Source organism: Garra rufa, chromosome 2 (genome assembly GCF_049309525.1).
Source record: "Garra rufa chromosome 2, GarRuf1.0, whole genome shotgun sequence".
Lineage (NCBI taxonomy): Eukaryota > Metazoa > Chordata > Actinopteri > Cypriniformes > Cyprinidae > Garra > Garra rufa.
Genome location: NC_133362.1, coordinates 7,066,998 through 7,085,221, shown reverse-complemented (window position 1 = coordinate 7,085,221; position 18,224 = coordinate 7,066,998). Strand labels below are relative to the sequence as shown.

Sequence of the window (18,224 nt, the reverse complement as noted above, 5' to 3'; positions counted from 1 at the left end):
CTTTTATTTTCAGAACTGAGATATAAACTCGGAATTTTATGCTATAAACTCAAAATTGCAAGTTATAAAGTTTAGTTCTAAGGAGAAAAAAATACTAATTGGTTCACAGAGTGAATTGTGAGATATAAATTTGCAATTCAGACTTTTTTCCGCACAATTGTGACTTTGTATCTCACAATTCAGACTTTTTTCTCACGATTGAGAGTTTATATCTCACAATTCTGACTTAACTCACAATTGCGAGTTTATATCATGCGATTTTGACTTTATAACTTGCAATTATGACTTTATATCTCACAATTCTGAGTAAAAAAGTCAGAATTACAAGTTTGTATCATGCAATACTTAAAAAAAAAAAAGTCAGAATTGTGAGATAAGTCGCAATAACATCTTTTTTTTTTTTTTATTCATTGGTGGAAACAGGCTTCCAGTTTTCTCTTTGAATATATGTTAAAATGTAATTTATTCCTGTGATTAAAGTTGAATTTTCAGCATCATTACTCCAGTCTTCAGTGTCACATGATCCTTCGGAAATCATTCTAATATGCTGATTTGCTGCTCAAGAAACATTTATGGTTACTGTCAGTGTTGAAAACAGCTTTTTTTTTATCTTACAGACTCCACACCTTGAATATACGTTATGCTGAAGGACTTTACTATTGAAAGCTCACACATTGCTCTGCTGTGTAATCATTTTAAGCGCAAACAAACTTTGTAAACTAACCTTGGTAGCCATCGTCATCAATGTCCCCAAGAGACGTGATGCACTCTCCAAAATGAGCATTATATGCATTGTTACCATTCAGTATTGCACCTTCCTCCATTACTCCCTGAATAAACAAGAAGAAAAAACATTGTTTTTTGGCAAAACATTGCATGAAAACATTGCTTGAAATTGTCATTTCAAGCATAAAGCAACATGAAAGGAGAAGTTCACCTTTAGAATGAAAATGTCCAGATAATTTACTTACCACCAAGTCATTCAAGATGTTCATGTCTTTCTTCGCAAAGAAATTAGGGTATTTGAGGAAGACACTGCAGTAATTTTCTCCATATAGTGGACTTCAATGGTGCTCATTATATTGAAGGTTAAAAATGCACTTTCAATGCAGCCTCAAAAGGCTCTACACGATTCCAGACGAGGAATAAAGGTCTTATCTAGTGAAACAATCTGCTATTTTCAAACAAAAATATTAATATGAAGAAAAATCCTGGAATGTTTTCCTCAAAAAGCTAAATTTCTAGGACAATTTTGAAGTTGGAGGAGAAAATGACAGTTTTTCGACCTATTCTAACTTCTTGTCTTGAACTGGAATACACAGAGTACATGCAGAGCTAGACATGATGAGCATTTAAGGTTAAAAAGTATATAAATTGTAAATTTTTTTAGAAAATAACCAATCGTTTTGCTAGATAAGACCCTTCTTCCTCAGCTGGGATCGTTTAGAGGCCTTAGAAGCTGCATTTAAACTACATTTGGAAGTTCAAACTCGGGGGCACCATTGAAGTCCACTATATGGAGAGAAATCCTGAAATGTTTTCCTCAAAAAACTAAATTTCTTTGCGACTGAAGAAAGAAAGACATAAAAGTCTTATCTAGTGAAACAATCGGCTATTTTCTAACAAAAATATTAATATGGAGAAAAATTCTGGAATGTTTTCCTCAAAAACTAAATTTCTTTGCGAAGTGGAAGTGGAGTAATCCTTTAAAGGAGAAGTTCACTTCCAGAATGAAAATTTCCTGATAATTTACTCACCTCCATGTCATCCAAGATGTTCATGTGTCTTTCTTTAGTCAAAAATAAATTTTGGAGGAAAAGATTCCGGGATTTTTCTCCATATAGGGCACTTCAAAGGTGGCCAATAGGTTGAAGCTTCAATGCAGCTTTAAAGGGCTCTACACGATCCCAGCCGAGGAATAAGAGTCTTTTCTAGCGAAACGATCTGTCATTTCTAAAAAATACATATTTATATACTTTTTAACCACAAATACTCATCTTGTCTAGCCCTGCCTAAACTCTCTGTATTCTGGTTCATGATAGTTAGGGTACTTTGGGAAAACTCCCATCTCATGTTCTCCTCCCACTTCGAAATCACCCTACATCGCTGTTTTACCTCTTTTTTATTTAAAAGGGCGTTTGATCATCTTTGCGCAGTCACTTTGTAAACACTTGGTCAATACTTCTGCAGCGATGTAGGGCAATTTTGAAGTTGGAGGAGAAAATGAGAGCGGAGTTTTTCGACATAGCCTAACTGCCTTGAACTGGAATACACACGCAGAGCTAGACAAGACAAGCATTTGAGGTTAAAATGTATATAAATTGTAAATAAAATAAATAAATAAATAAATAACCGATCGTTTATTCCTTGGCTGGGATCGTTTACAGCCTTTTGAAGCTGCATTTAAGCTGTATTTTGGCAGTTCAAACTCGGGGGCATCATAGAAGTCCATTATATATAGAAAAATCCTAAAATGTTTTCCTCAAAAAACAATTTCTTTACGACTAAAGAAAGAAAGAAATGAACATCTTGAATGACATGGGGTGAGTAAATTATAGGGAAATTTTTATTCTTGATGTGAACTTCTCCTTCAATGCAATTAATGGGTGCCGTCAGAATAAGAGTCCAAACAGCTGATAAAAACATCACAATGATCCACAAGTAATCCACACCACTCCAGTACATCAATTAATGTCTTGTGAAGAGAAAAGCTGTGTGTTTGTAAGAAACAAATCCATCTTTAAAATGTTTTTCACTTCAAACTGATTTCAGCTAAAATATGAGACCTTTATCCATAATATGGCTTTCTCCAGTGGAAAAGTCAACTCAGGAGAGAAATATTTGCAGATCAAGCACCAAAACAGTTCTAAACAAATACGTGGGTGGATTTTGATGTGAGAGACATTATTATGAATTATGGACTTTGGCCTGAAGCTACGGTTTAGTTAAAATGCCTCATGATGGATTTGTTTCTTCCAAACATGTAGATTTTCACTTTACTAGATGTTAAGTGATGGACTAAAGACGTGTGGATTATTGTGATGTTTTTATCAGCTGTTTGGACTTTCCTTCTGATCACTGATCATCCAAATATGTTCTGATGAACAAACAAACTCGTCTACGCCAAATATTAATTTTTTTAGGTGAACTACTCCTTTAATAAGTAACACAGATGCAAGTGAACTCACGTTGCCACTGCTGAGGTAAACAGAAACCTGGCCTTCATCCCGGATCTCGCTGTGCATGGGTGCTCCCACCAGCAAGTCCGACAGTCCGTCCGCGTTTAGGTCAACTGCACACAATGAGGAGCCAAAGTAAGAGCCCATCTGAAACCAAGCCGAGCCAAGAGCAAACGGGTCAGGTTACAACGCCATGCACAATAAGATGCATTACCTCATACACTTCTTTTTGGAAGAAAGTCAAGCTATGATTTACCTTCGCTGCCCCATATTTAAATGTACATAAAGGTGAATGAGATCTTAGAGCTGATTTTTAGCTAACAACTTCTGATATAAAATATAGTGTAATGTAGTACACTACCAGTCAAAAGTTTTTTTTTTTTTTAAGAAGTCTCTTCTGCTCACCAAGCCTGCATTTATTTGATCTAAAGTACAGTAAAATTGTAAAATATTTTTACTATTTAAAATGACTGTTTTCTATTTGAATATATTCTAAAATGTAATTTATTCCTGTGATCAAACCTGAATTTTTAGCATTAACACCATTCAGTCTTCAGTGTCATTTTCTATTTGCTGTTCAAGAAAGATTTTTATTATTATTATAATATATTTAAAACAGTTGAGTACATTTTTTTCAGGATTGTTTAATGAATAGAAAGATCTGAAATAAAAGACCTGAAATATCTGAAATAAAAAGCTTTTGTAACATTATACACTATACCATTCAAAAGCTTTGAGTCAGTATATGTATTTATATATTTTTTGGAAAAGGAATTACAGAAATTAATACTTTTATTTAGCAAGGATGCTTTAAATATAATGTTACAAAAGATTTATATTTCAGATAAATGCTGTTCTTTTAAACTTTCTATTCATCAAAGGAACCTGAACATTTTTTTACTCAGCTGTTTTCAACACAATAATAATAATAAATGTTCAGAATGATTTCTGAAGGATCGTGTGACTGGAGTAATGATGCAAAAAAATAGCTTTGAAATCACAGGAATAAATTTTTAAATAGTAAAAATATTTCAAACTTTTACTGTTTTTGCTGTACTTTGGATCCAACAAATGCAGGTTTGGCAAGCAGAAGAGACTTCTTTAAAAAAACATTAAAAAAAAACTTACTGTTCAAAAACTTTTGACTGGTATTGTATACTGTGTACTGCAGGTTTTAGTAAAATTTCAGTAAAATTCATGTATGAAATACAATACAGTAGGCTTAATAAAATCTAGAGATTTATTATGCTTTTTGCCTTTTGAGGATTTCGATTTCAGAACTTCAGAACAACTCTTTCTGGAATCTTCAGAAAAGAGAGCTATTCTAATTATGGAACTATGAAGGATTATATAAACATTTTACAGTTGGAATAAATTACGTTTGTAAATAATTAGTAAACCTGATCATTACACTCACCATTTTCCCTGAGGCTTCAAAGATCTTCACAAGAGATGTTCCTTCGATTCTGAAGATGTAAACCTAAAATATGGATGACAATGTAGATTTGGAATGTCAAAGGGAGTGTAATGTAAACAGAACCTGAAACCAATGATGCAATTTCTGCAAGAAACCACTCACTTTTCCACCACCGCTGTCTTGAGGAGCACCAGCCGCAATGTCAATGGTATTCGGGGAAGAGAAGTGACCAGCCGTCACAGCATACCCTAAAAAACACAAATTTGTGATGGACTGACTACAGCATGGAATATTAAAGTGGTTATTAATTTCTGAGCAGGTATTACCGAGGTAACTATATCTGTGAGGACTCAGGTTGTCTTGGTTAAGGTTGTAGTGAGTATTGGATGTCATGTTAAACACTTTGACCGTTCCGGTCCAGTAGTAAGAACCAGGTGCACCCATGATAACCAGCTCCTGAAAAACAATATAACCAATGGAGATTCATTCAAAACGCCACCAAACCAGCACAATTCCTTTGGACTGAAAGAAAAATCATAGGAGAAAAACACAGGCTGTTGGTGAGGCTCTGGTCAACCGAAAGCCACAAACTATGTTGTATTATCTGCTAGTGGTTACCCAATTGTGAGCTGAAAGGACGGCTGTCGTTCGTCGCTTTGATCACTCAATGGAGACTTAAGCTGAAGGAGAACTCAAGCCTTTGAACTGTTTTAAATGCACCACATTGTCACACTTCAATGGTCATCATGTGACACTAAAGACATAAGTAAATATGCTGAAAATTTAGCTTTGCATCAAAGAATAAAATTCTCTGTTAAAATATATTCAAATAGAAAACAGTTCTTTTCAATTGTAATAATATTTCTCAATTTTACTGTTTTAACAGTATTTTTAATCACATAAATGCAGCCCTGGTGAGCATACGAGACTCCTTTCTAAAACAAAACAAAAAAAAATCTTACTGACCTCACAGTTTTGAAAACAGTAGTCAAATGTCAATAGTTTTATATTGTTGATATTTAACTGGCAGTGATCAGAAGAATCCTTGGAAAATCCTTATTAAGCAAACAGAATGGAAAAAATACTTGTGAAACCAAAGCCACTAAAAAAAGCTTCTGGTCACTTTTGCACAATTTGTCATAAATGTTGAGCTTTTCATCTTTGGTGGAAAAAACATTATCCATTATCTCAGATGATACAAATATAAAACTTTGGGCACATGGGATATCCCTCATGAGATGAGGGAACGGGGTCTTTACATAGTTGTTTTGAGTTCTATCAAGCCACAAATGGAGGCTTTCACTGCTTTTTCCATTTCACAACGCATGACTGCTAAAAAACCCACACAAATGCTATTTGACTCGGTCAGTCCTGCCAAACAGCACCTCCAGCTGAGCCGACAGCATTCAATCAGGAGTCAAGACATCTGTTTAAGACGCTTAGGGTCTTGAAGGTCACTTAAGACGTTCTGCCAAATGATAAAGTGCCATTACCATCCAAACTACAAAGCAGCCGATGGAGATGCCATACTGCTATGGGTTAATGCCTCTCTGTGAATCTCCAACACTGACTGACCTGAGATCAGCTTCAATGCAACAAAAAGACAATAGCTCTGTTTTAAAACCTAGACAACCGAGTTGTCTTGGATTTTTCAGCAATCTCTTCAAATACACAGTCTGACAAATGAAAGACACCTCAATAATTATAACATCCAGGGAATAACTTTCCAGTCATATTTTGAGAGGCAAAGTGAAGAGATTCAGAGAGCGATCTAGTGATGATATTGATGATCTGTTGGGCATCACATCTGTCAGTCTGTGTTCTCGTATCTGTTCCAGACATTTCATCCAAAGCCTGGTCTGCATGTTTTTAATGGATTGGCTGCACTACAGACAAAACACTGCAATGGTCAATGTACAAAATGAAGGGCAAGTGGACAAACAATACGCAGTCTTCAGCAAACATGCGCATTGCACACAAACTGTTTGAATTCTGTTCAAATTCCTGCAGTGATCTGTTCAACAGAGGCCATGGACACTAACCAATGGGGCTGTCGAGCCAAAGACTGGAATTAATGCAACCTTCTTCTTAAAAGGGATAGTTCACACACAAAAAAATTCTATCAGAATTTACTCCAAATAAATTTGAAGAATGTTTTTACATTTTGTTTATACTATAAGTGACCAGGGACTTTCAAGTTGAAAAACTGAATACAAATAAAACAAAGAGAAAAAAATGTTTTTTTTTTTTTGAGAAAATTGAAAAAAAAAAAAAAGAATAAAATAATTAGAAACAATTAAAAACAAAAAACTGAAAAAAGAAAACAAAGAAGAAAAACTGCTAATTGCAGAATAGCTCAGCCCATATCACATTTGCAATATACTAACTAAAATAAAATAAAATAACATATAAAAGTTAAAAAGCAAATATAAAATAAAAGTTATTTAAAAATAAAAAATAAACATAAAAATAACAAATATAATAACAATAATAGTTTTTTATCTGTGTCATTTTAGTAATTAATGCAACCTTCTTCTTAAAAGGATAGTTTGCATAAAAATTTAATTCTATCAGAATTTATATATAAAAAAAAATTAAGAATGTTTATATATACATATATATATATATATATATATATATATATATATATATACACACACACAATAAGTGACCAGGGACTTTGTAAAAATGTAAAAACACAACAGAGAAAAAAAGAAAATTTAAAAAAAAAGTAAATAAAAAATGAAAACATTGGGGAAAAAAAATAGAAAAATAAAAAAGCTAAAAATTGAAAACAAAAAAATAAAACATTGAAAAATTAAAAAAAAGAAATTATAAACAATTAAAAACAAAAAAGTAAAAAAATGGCTAACTGCAGAATAAAGCAGCCCATATCACTTTTGCAATATACTAATATTAAAGTCAATTAAAAATTAAATCAAATATTAAATTTAAAACAGTATAGTTATTTCCATCAGTCACTTTAGTATAACTAAAAGTTAGACTGATTATAGTGATTATATAGACTATATATTATTATTTAGTTATTCATAATTTTAGTACTTCAGATTGAACTAAATGAAATGAAAATTAAATTAAAATTTTATTTCAGTGTTTTCACGATGCGTCATCAATTGGCAATAATGGCAGCAACAAAGGTAAACTATGCTACTGAACTGAACGAAACTCGCATATTTTGCTGATTATTGTTGCTGAAAATGGTCAATTATTGTCAAGTTTTGGCCTGTGCTAATCATTCAGACGGGAAAAACATTTTAGACTGCCAAAAGTTATAACAAATCAAGTAGAGGAACAAAAGGCGTTTGTGGTTGGCCAAACTGAACCAGGATTTCCAGAGCAAGATTCTTGACAACATTTGTGTTTGTTCCTACCCTTTCCAGTAAGGTAGGTGAAATATTGAGCTAATATCTTAATTAACACTGCTTGTACTGCACATATCTTTACCACTTATCTCTATATGATTCAGCAGCTTGAACTATTTTTTTCCATGGTTTAGACAGCATAAATTAGCAGAACAATGTATTCAGTAGTGCATTAACCGGGTAACTGACCAAACCATAATGTAAGTGGAAAACCCTCAACTAACATTAACTTCAAGTAATTATGGTTTTAATTAACAATAATAACCCAGAATCTGAATGCACATTAAGTACACATAGAAATGCACAGATTGGAATTTCTGCTAAACATCTTCATCTGTGTTCTGGTGAAGAAAGAACATCATACAGGTTTGGAACGACATGAAGGTGAGTATATAATGACAGACATCTTTAGCTGAACTATCCGTTTAAAACCCTGGAGAGTGTATATATCAATCATACGTTTTTATAAGTGAGTGTTCATACATGTAATCAGAGCCCAGAGCGCCACACATGTGAAAACGCATAACAAGCTCATACTTCTACTGACCTCAGTGAAAACGCCTGCGATCCCGGCTTGGCACGAGCCGTGTTCTTCTCCATAGGTCTTCTTATGGTCTGTGAGAGTGAGTAGGGGGACAGAAAGAGAGAGAGTGGGGAAGGAAAAAAAACAACAGACCACAAATGATTTCGCTGTGAGCCTGAGCCAGCATTTACTGGAGTTCTTCCGACATTCCATATGGAGTTAGTCAAAGTCCCAACTCCATCCAAGAGGAATCTGGGGGCCGAGAGACAGACTGAGAACGACCTAGCAGCTCCGCATTCAACAAAAGCTCTCGCTTTGAGAATGGGGGGGGGATCGCTGTGCTCTCCGGTTACAGAAAATATTGGGCTTGGATCCCCCCATAATGCACTGCACACACATAGTAGGCCTCCGATGGCAACTCACTGAAGTCAGGAAAAGATATGGAAGGAAATAAATAACTCGGGAGCTGGACACGGAAACAAATTCTGATCAAGAATTCATGCACCCTCCTTCGCTCTTTCCGCAGCAAATCAAAACATCTTGTAAAATACGAGGAATCCTACCGGGATGATGAAATTCAATGCTGATGGAGGCGCTGAATTGAATATACTACAATAACATCTGTCAGAAGTATAATACGTGATGGGGGGAGCGATAAACAGCGAGCACGAGCCAGTTTTGATATTGACAGCTGCTGATTGGCACCGGGACATTACAGGTTCAAAACAAGTTCATTTTTCTGTGAACTTTTCTGTGGCATGTTGTCGATTACCACTGAAAATAATGTTGACTCATTTCTCATTTTTAAAAAATAAGCTAAAATTATGTTTGGAAATAATGCACTTGGACGTCTGCACTGGGATGAAAATTAAAATATACACTATTCTCAAAGTATAGCCACAAGACTTTAACATAATCCACTGTACTATGAGGCTAGTTTGAGAAAATTGCTGGCTGACCTAATCTGTAGAAAATTACATTCAATATTTCTCCTATGATCAGTGTGTAATGCCTAAATGTTTTTGCTTAAAATGCACAAGAAAAGGAGATATGGATGAAGAAAAAATTCTGCTGTAAATAAATAAAGGGAAAGTTAAAATTATTTTCTGTGGTATATAATATTATGCCACAAATAACATTACGAAGCTGGAACATTATTTAAATAAATAAATACTAAACTAAATAAATAAAATTAATGGATGGATTAATGATTGGAAAGTTAAAGTTATTTTCTGTAGTATACAATATTAATCAACAAATTTAAGAAAATAATATTATGAACCTGGAACGTTTTTTTTTTTTTTTTTTTTGTAAAATAAAATAAAATACCACAGAAAATAATGTTGACTCATTTCTCATTTTGAAAATTAAAATTAAAATATACACTATTCTGAAAGTATAGCCACAAGACTTTAAAATTAAAAATTATTTTCTGTAGTCTATAATATTACGTCACAATTGAAAGGAAATCATATTATGAACCTTTTTTGATAAATAAAATAAAATAAAATAAAATTACACGGGAAATAATGTTGACATTTGTCATTGAATTTTTTTTATAAATAAAATAAAATAAAAAAAGGGAAGTTGACATTACTTTCTGTGGTATATAATATTATGCCACAAATTAAAGAAAAATATAAATCTGATAAAAAATATAAACCTGGCATATTTAATCAATCATCAATGAGTTTTTTTTTAATATAAAATAAAATACCACAGAAAATAACATTGCCTTATTTCTCATTTTTTAAAAATAAGATAAAATTATGTATGGAAATAGTATAGCCATTTTAAAAAGATTTTAAAATTTAAAATCATTTTCTGTTGTATATAATATTATGCCACAAGTGAAAGCAAATCATATTATGAACCTTTTTTGATAAATAAAATAAAATTACCACAGAAAATAATGTTTTTATTAAAATATATAAAATAAAATAAAATAAAATAAAAGGGGAAGTTGACATTGTTTTCTGTGGTATATAATATTATGCCACAAATTAAGATAAATCTGATAAAAATATGAAACTGGAATATTTAATCAATCAGTCAATCATCAATGAGTATTTTTGTGATCTCTCAATATCATAAAGGTTTTTTTTATTGTTTCTTTTGCTTTTTTTGGAGGGGTGACATCTTTTTTTTTTTTGGACATGCACTATGATCATAATGTTTGGCAAATGTTAAATGTTGGCTAAACTGTCCTTTATCCTTTAAATAGTCAAATATTTAACCATCATAACCCTGAATGTGTCCTCCCAGATGCTGCGTCCTGCCTGACAGGTCATATTTTTTCTTCAGTGTGCTGATGCTGGAGGTGCCAGTGCTTTGATGCCAGAAAACATCACTCTGAGGTTTTGGAGGAAGTTCAGGGCGCCATAACTCACTGTGAAGCCTGTTGTGAACATGTGCCACAGTAAACAGTGTCATCTTTCCAACTTGTTCTGAGGGTTCAAGGCTCGGACTTGGCCGTCACTACTGTAGTCTGCTTTAGCAGAGTGTTTGCCGGACCTCTAGTGTGATGAAGACCAGAAATTCTCCGACAATAGGGCTGATTATCACTAACTACCTCACGATATATTATGCACGGTTATATATATCAAAGATTCAATACACACTGCAATAAATCATCGTATTATAACAGAACCACAATTTTAGCTGACATGTAGAGGAGTGAATATGCATGATCAGTTTAAAGTTTTCTCATACGGCGCCTCAATGGAAGCGGCTCTGACCGCACTGAGTAACAGCGGTTTCAGAGTTGCACTTATTAAATTGACCTGCTTTATCATTAATTTAACTCTGGCTCAGTTATGGTAATACTTGGGGTTAGAGGTTTGCTTAAATGACTAATCCTAAGTATTTAAAATAGTAATAGTGATGCTTGCTTTAGCATTTACCACAAACACATGCTTTCATTGCTTAATAGCAATGAAATACCATCACCGATACTGATACCGATAAAGTGCACTGAATGTTACAAAAGTCCATTGTGAATATAGTTAACTAAAACTTTAAAAATACTAAAACTAATTGACATTTTTATAAAATATAAACAGAAAAAATATATTTTAAATGATAGATTTTATATTTAAAAATATATATTTTAATATACTTATATATATATTTTTATTTAAATTTTTATTTGACCTTCGATCAAAAATGCAAATAAGGACTTTTGTACTTAGTATTTTAGTCTTATTTTCCAAATATCTAAACATTTTTTGTCAAAAATATCAAAACTAATCACATGTATGCTTAAACAAGAAAAAATGTCTACTTGCCAATGAGTTCAGAAAGAGTATTTTTCAGTTTAAGCATAAATTTGATGCTTAATTTAAATGTTTATTTTTTTATTTTATTTTAGCAAATAAAACCCTGGACCACAAAACCAGTCATAAGGGGCAATTTTTTTTAATAAGATTTATACATTAACTGAAAGCTGAATAAATAAGCATCCCATTGATGTATGGTTTGTTAAGGCAACATATGGCTGATATACTATTTAAAAAATCTTGAATCTGAGGGTGCAAAAAAAAAAAAAAAAATTTAGAAAATTGCCTTTGAAGTTGTGAAGTTTTGACCAATGTAAAAATTAAATTTAGATATATTTACAGTAGGAAATTTACAAAATATTTTCATGGAACATGGTGTTTACTTAATATTCTAATGATTTTTGGCATAAAAGAAAAATCGATCATTTTGACCCATACAATGCATTTTTTGCAATTGCTACAAATTTACCCGTGCTACTTAAGACTGCTTTTGTGGTCCAGGGTCACATATCTTATGTCATTTATTTATTCATAGATTTAAGAGTGTGTATATATTTTGTAATGGAAAACAAGACAAAAGTACTAAAACAGAAAGTCATTTTTGCAGTGTCGGCTATAGTTCAAATAAAAAGTGAAATAAATAATAAATGTAAGCTAAATTAAATGTTTAAAAGGGAAATGCACAAACAATAATTGTACAAAACAAATATAGAAATAAAAAATATACACACACAAACACACACACAGAAAATATAACATTATATTATACATAACATTATTATAGCTTATAAATAATACTGAAATGACACTGCAAGAATGACTACTGAGATGAGTTAAAGTTGTAAAGAGTGTGTCGTACCTTCATAACACGGTATGAGAGGCTGTGACTTGCCCTGAAGAGTGGCTGGGATGATGGAGCAGTATCCGTGAGGGAGGATATATTCCGATTCATAGTATACATTCTTCCAGCGGTGAGCGCAGGCCTGCAGACAATACAAGAAAAAGTTGATGAGAGAGAGAACTACAGAAGTCTGTCAGGATAGGTGGGATACTTAAAAAAGACACAGCTCAATAAACAGACTCTACATCCTCAGTTTAAATATAGTGTTTAGCAAATTACAAAGGTATATATAGCACACACATCAGATCTGAAATTGCATCATCTTCATCAGAATTGCATGGTTATTGCACTAAGAAACAAACAGGATACAGAGACAAAGCTTCTTCTCTTTATCCCAGCACCAAATTAACTTCTGAGGCAAAACCAGAGTGCAGAGCCAAGTCTGGAAACGGCTGTGGATCTAATACGTCCACTGAGAGGGGTTTGGTGGTTTTAGAAAGCTGAGCATCTTCATGCAAACAGCTCTGATCTCTGGAACAACAGAAGCGCTCAAGGCCGTGAAGGCAGCCAGAGAGCAGAGAGACAGTGAGAGAGAAAGCTGAAGGGTCATAGACAGAGGATAATAACTAAAGTGGAGTTGCATTTCCTGGCGGAAATCACTGAGGGAAGTTCTTGCAAGGCAAAATAGTGTTAAAGTTTCAGTTAAGCTCCAAAAGAGTCCATGCATTAATAATTCTGTCTTAATGTGCACATGTTTTGACTCAATTTTCCTCATGATCTTAACAGATTTTTTTTTTTAGATGATCTTGACATTTCTCATGAGGAAAAAGCACTAGGGCTGCAAATATCTGGAATTAAATAAAATATATAATATATAATGTATAAATTAAAAAAATTAAAATCACAAATGTACAAAATACTGATTAAATAAAATATATATGTTAAAAACATAAAATATTGATTAAATAACTTATTAATTGAATAAATATGATATATTTATTCATAATTGCACATTGAAATGATTTTTTTTTACCTCCTGACCAAATCAAAACAAGAAAAATAACTTTTAGGATATTGAAAAAAAAAAAATTGAAAATAGTAAGTCATAATCACAAGCAAATATTATATATATATATATATATATATATATATATATATATATATATATATATATATATATATATATATATATATATATATTAGACATGTGCCGGTATTCGGTAATGCAATAAATCGCGGTAATGAATATGCACAATATTGTTATCGTGGGCACTTCAAAATACCGTGAAAAATAATAGATCAGAATTTATATTTATAGAACGTACATTAGCTTATTTTCCATCAACCGCTTAAACAAACACGGTGTATATGCTGCGCGAAACACGTGCGCACTCTGAATGTAAACAATCCTCACATGGAGAAGAAGCATGGCGGAAGGAGGAACACTGCAGACGATTTATCCCCCTTCTAAAAGCAGGGCTGCCAACTCTACGCATTCAGCGTGAGACTCACGCAATTTACACTTCTCACACGCTCTCGCGCCACGCATCCATTTTCTCACACAGAGAATAATCACGGAGCAAAGAGAACATGGAGACCGACAGACTACTAGAACAGAGCAGGTTACTTTTTGATATGAAAACAATTCTCAGCTCTCAGGTTCTGTCCATTTTATTACGAAATTCAGACAATAAATACCGTTTTGGTGCTTGTAAATGTGACGTGACCGATCGCTGTAGCGCTTCAGTTCAAGTAAACCGATCATCTGTTACTTTTTATTTAAAGATACAGTACAACTTACCGAAATATCGATCAATCAGTGTTTTTCAACCACGGAAAGAGGTCAATAAAACTGCAGGTGAACAATTATGTCACAGAACGTTACATTTACCTTAGTTGACTAGAAAAAATAGCTATAGAGAGGAGTTTTTGCTAAATATATGCACTATATTACATTTGTATTATATTTTTAATTGTCATAATTGTTATTATAATGAAAACCAAATTGTATTTAATTTAATTTAATTTGTTAATTTTTAACCTTTAATAATACCAGCTGACAGGGCTTTCTGTGAGATATTTTTTTTTTCTTGAGAAAAATTTATAGCCTATGCATGCTATCTACTGTAGCCTACCTAATTTTTATCCAAAGAGTCAATATTGAATCAAGATTGAAATCAAATCCCAAGAATTGAAATCGTGAAAATTTAGTAAAATTCTGTTTAGTTACCAAATGTTTTGACAATCACAATTACACCTATTGTAATGCAAGTTGTTTTTTTAATGCAAGTTGTTCCCTCCCCCACCACCACCACCACTCCATCCATTTCTCCTGAGCAATTAAAATATTGTGATAATACCGTATACCGTGATAAAAGCTCAATCAATTAATCGCAGCATGAAAATTTGATACCGGCACATGCCTAATATATATATATATATATATATATATATATATATATATATTAATGCAATTTGGAAATTAAATCACAAAATATTATATAAAATACTGTTTAATTAAAAAAAATACATTTTTTATTTTATAGTAATGGATTTTGTTACTTCCTGAACAAGATCAAATAAAAAAAAAAAAACATTAAGATTTTTTTATACATAAATAAATAAATAAACCTTTATTTTCCTCATGATCTTAACAGAAGACTTTTTAATGATGACATTGACTTAATTTTCTCATATGAAAAAAACACTAGGGTCGCAAAAATCTGGGATTAATCTAAAATTTCCAAATCAAAGCCAGAAAAAAAAAAAAACTTTTAGGATATTGAAAAAACAATTTCAGAAAATAATAAGTCATAACCACAAGCCAAAAAATAATAATAATAATGTGATTTAAAAAAAAAAATCACAACTTTAATATAAAATCCCGTTTACATTTTTTTTAACTAAAAATATGATTTTATAGAAATGAATTTTGCTACTTCCTGACCAAGATAAATATACTTAAATACTTTAAGATCTTTTAAGAAAATAAATAAATAAATAAATAAATAAACAAACAAACCTTTATTTTCCTGATGAATTTAAGAGAACACATTTTAATGATGATCTTGACTTAATTTTAAATTTTGACTTAAAAAGAAAAAAAAAAAACAATAGGGTTGCAAATATCTGCCACTAATCAAAATATCATAATGTACACATAAATTAATATATATATATATATATATATATATATATATATATATATATATATATACACATACATACACTTACTTTAAAGATAGATAAACAAATAAATCTTTAGAAAATCACAAGTCATAATCATAAGGGACCGAGCCCAATAAATAAACAAATAATGCATGGACTCTGTGTTTTTTTTCTTCTATTTTAAGTAAATAAACTGCCCTCAAGATATACATCTTGTTTTCTATCAATTGTGCATTAGAGTTTGTAGATGCAAAAAAGTAAAACTCAAATGCAACTCGATACGCAAATATTACAATGACATCACTACTCTTGGTTAGATATGCATTAATATTAATGTCAGTAGCACAAACTGTTTATGCATAAAGTATAATACATTAGTGCGTTTGTCTGACAAACAGAAACAGTGGTACTTGTCTTTGCAAACACCACTAATGAAACAGAGCCACACAACACAGAAATCAGCTTTAATCAAGTCATTATACCCGAGGAAAAAATATGGAAATGATCAAGCAACAAACCAAAACCTCTCTGTTTTGCTCATTATTATCCCCTAATCATATGTCACAAACTTTCCTTCCTCTATTTTATCAAATCCCTCGTCGAGGAGCTCAAGACTGTGGAGAAACCAAATTCCCTCCAAAACAGTTCAACTTCCTGTTTCTGCGCTTACACAGTCCATTGAGATAAACAAGCGAGTTAAAGATATTACAGCCACACATTTATACGAACGCTCACACATGATGTCAGATGACTATCTGGCAGTAGTTTGTTGTGTTGAGAAACACTGCTGGCCTGTTTGACTATGTCGGAGCCTAAAGCGATCCGCTCAACTGTGCTGGCAGCATTATCTAAACTCATTCGATAACCATCTCAGCTGAACGTCAATAAAACAACCTCAGACTAATGACAACCAAAGGAACAAAATTCCAGCTTATTCCCTGGCAGCCAGTGTTGGGAAACACACAGGACAGACGTAACCAAATACGTAATGCTTAACTAAATCAGGAACGAGCTCGAGAGGCTCTGAGTCACTGTGGATCACGGGCTAATCATGTTCCTGCTCTTGCTGAGAGCTGATTGGCTGAGTGAAGGCCGCCACATCTGCACAGCAGCTCTCTTACATGCCTTATATGTAAACGTGAATCTCTACCAATGCATTGCTAGAGACATGCAGACAACAGACATTTGTTTGATCAAAATTATTGTTAGGGACAATTTAATATTGTTAGGGACATGTCATAGCATCTCTACTAAATCCTACGCCTATGAAGGTCATAACAAGCGATGTCCGAGTTTGGAAACTATAGTTGTGTTCTTAAATATAAAGGGGTCAAACAACAGATTAATGAGTTCATTTAAAATTCCACAAAAAGCTTACGGACGCAGCCTAATTATAATATAGGTCAGACATTAAAATGAGTTGCTCTTTTTGTCACTGTTCTGATGAAGATGTCATGCATTTATTTTGTATCCACAGAAAGAAATTTTGTTCAGATTTTTTTTTTATGTTACTAATCTGATTTTGTAAATTTCTTTCTGTTTAAAAGATGTTTTCTTTGGATTGTTTGACTACTCAAAAGGGAAAACCGGAAAATACAACTTTAATTAGTTTGCGCTAGCTAAATCCCACATACATAAACACAAATCTGGCTCTAAACCTCTCTTTTCTTTATTTAAAGCAGATCTAGACAAGCATATAAAAACTATCCAAAGTTCTGTTAAACTTTTAGCAGTGAGAACTGCATTTCTATATTCATCCTATGTGTCCTCTTTAGTCGATTTTTTTTTTTTTTTGCTACACTATCTATGGTTTAACAATGGTATTTGCTACACTTTTACTATAATAAAACCATAGTAATTTTTTTAAGGGATTTGTAATTGTGTATTCTTTCTTTCTTTTTCTTTGTTTTGTTTTTATAACTGCACTGTCTTAATGGTATAATGTTTTGTAGGCCTACTGTTTAATAATAGTAATAAAAAAAGAAACCAGGTCCAATTTGAATTGAAAGATTCACAAACCCGCTCCAATGTAAATCAAATGATTCGCGATACACGCTCTCAAGTCCCGATCCGAATCAAATGATTCGCAAATCCACACCAAAGTCCCGATCTGAAACAAATGATTTGCGTTCCACACTCTGGAGTTCCTATTTGAATCAAAAGATTTGCAATCCCATTCCGATGCGCGCTCTCATGTGCTGATTTGAATCAAAAGATATACAAACCCACTTCAATGTAAATTAAATGACTTGTGATGCACGCTCCCAAGTCCCGATCTGAATCAAATGATTTGCAAATCCACACCAGAGTCCTGATCTGAAAGAAATGATTTGCGTTCCACGCTCTGGAGTTCTGTTCTGAATCAAAAGTTTCGATTTGAATTAGAAGTTTTGATTTGCGATGTGCACTCCCAAGTCCCGATCTGAAACAAATGA

General features: G+C 32.6%; 1 protein-coding gene across 1 annotated transcript in view; it reads right to left on the bottom strand.

Moving 5' to 3' along the window:
• LOC141325832 (integrin alpha-9-like) overlaps nt 1-18,224 on the bottom strand; it is a 48,459-nt gene that overhangs the window by 6,163 nt on the left and 24,072 nt on the right. The window contains exons 4-10 of the mRNA XM_073834563.1: nt 12,640-12,763; nt 8,527-8,594; nt 4,923-5,052; nt 4,759-4,844; nt 4,597-4,659; nt 3,189-3,326; nt 725-830 (exon numbers count right to left, since the gene is read on the bottom strand). Of these exons, the coding sequence (XP_073690664.1) occupies nt 725-830; nt 3,189-3,326; nt 4,597-4,659; nt 4,759-4,844; nt 4,923-5,052; nt 8,527-8,594; nt 12,640-12,763 (715 nt within the window). The remainder of the gene's footprint in view (nt 1-724; nt 831-3,188; nt 3,327-4,596; nt 4,660-4,758; nt 4,845-4,922; nt 5,053-8,526; nt 8,595-12,639; nt 12,764-18,224) is intronic.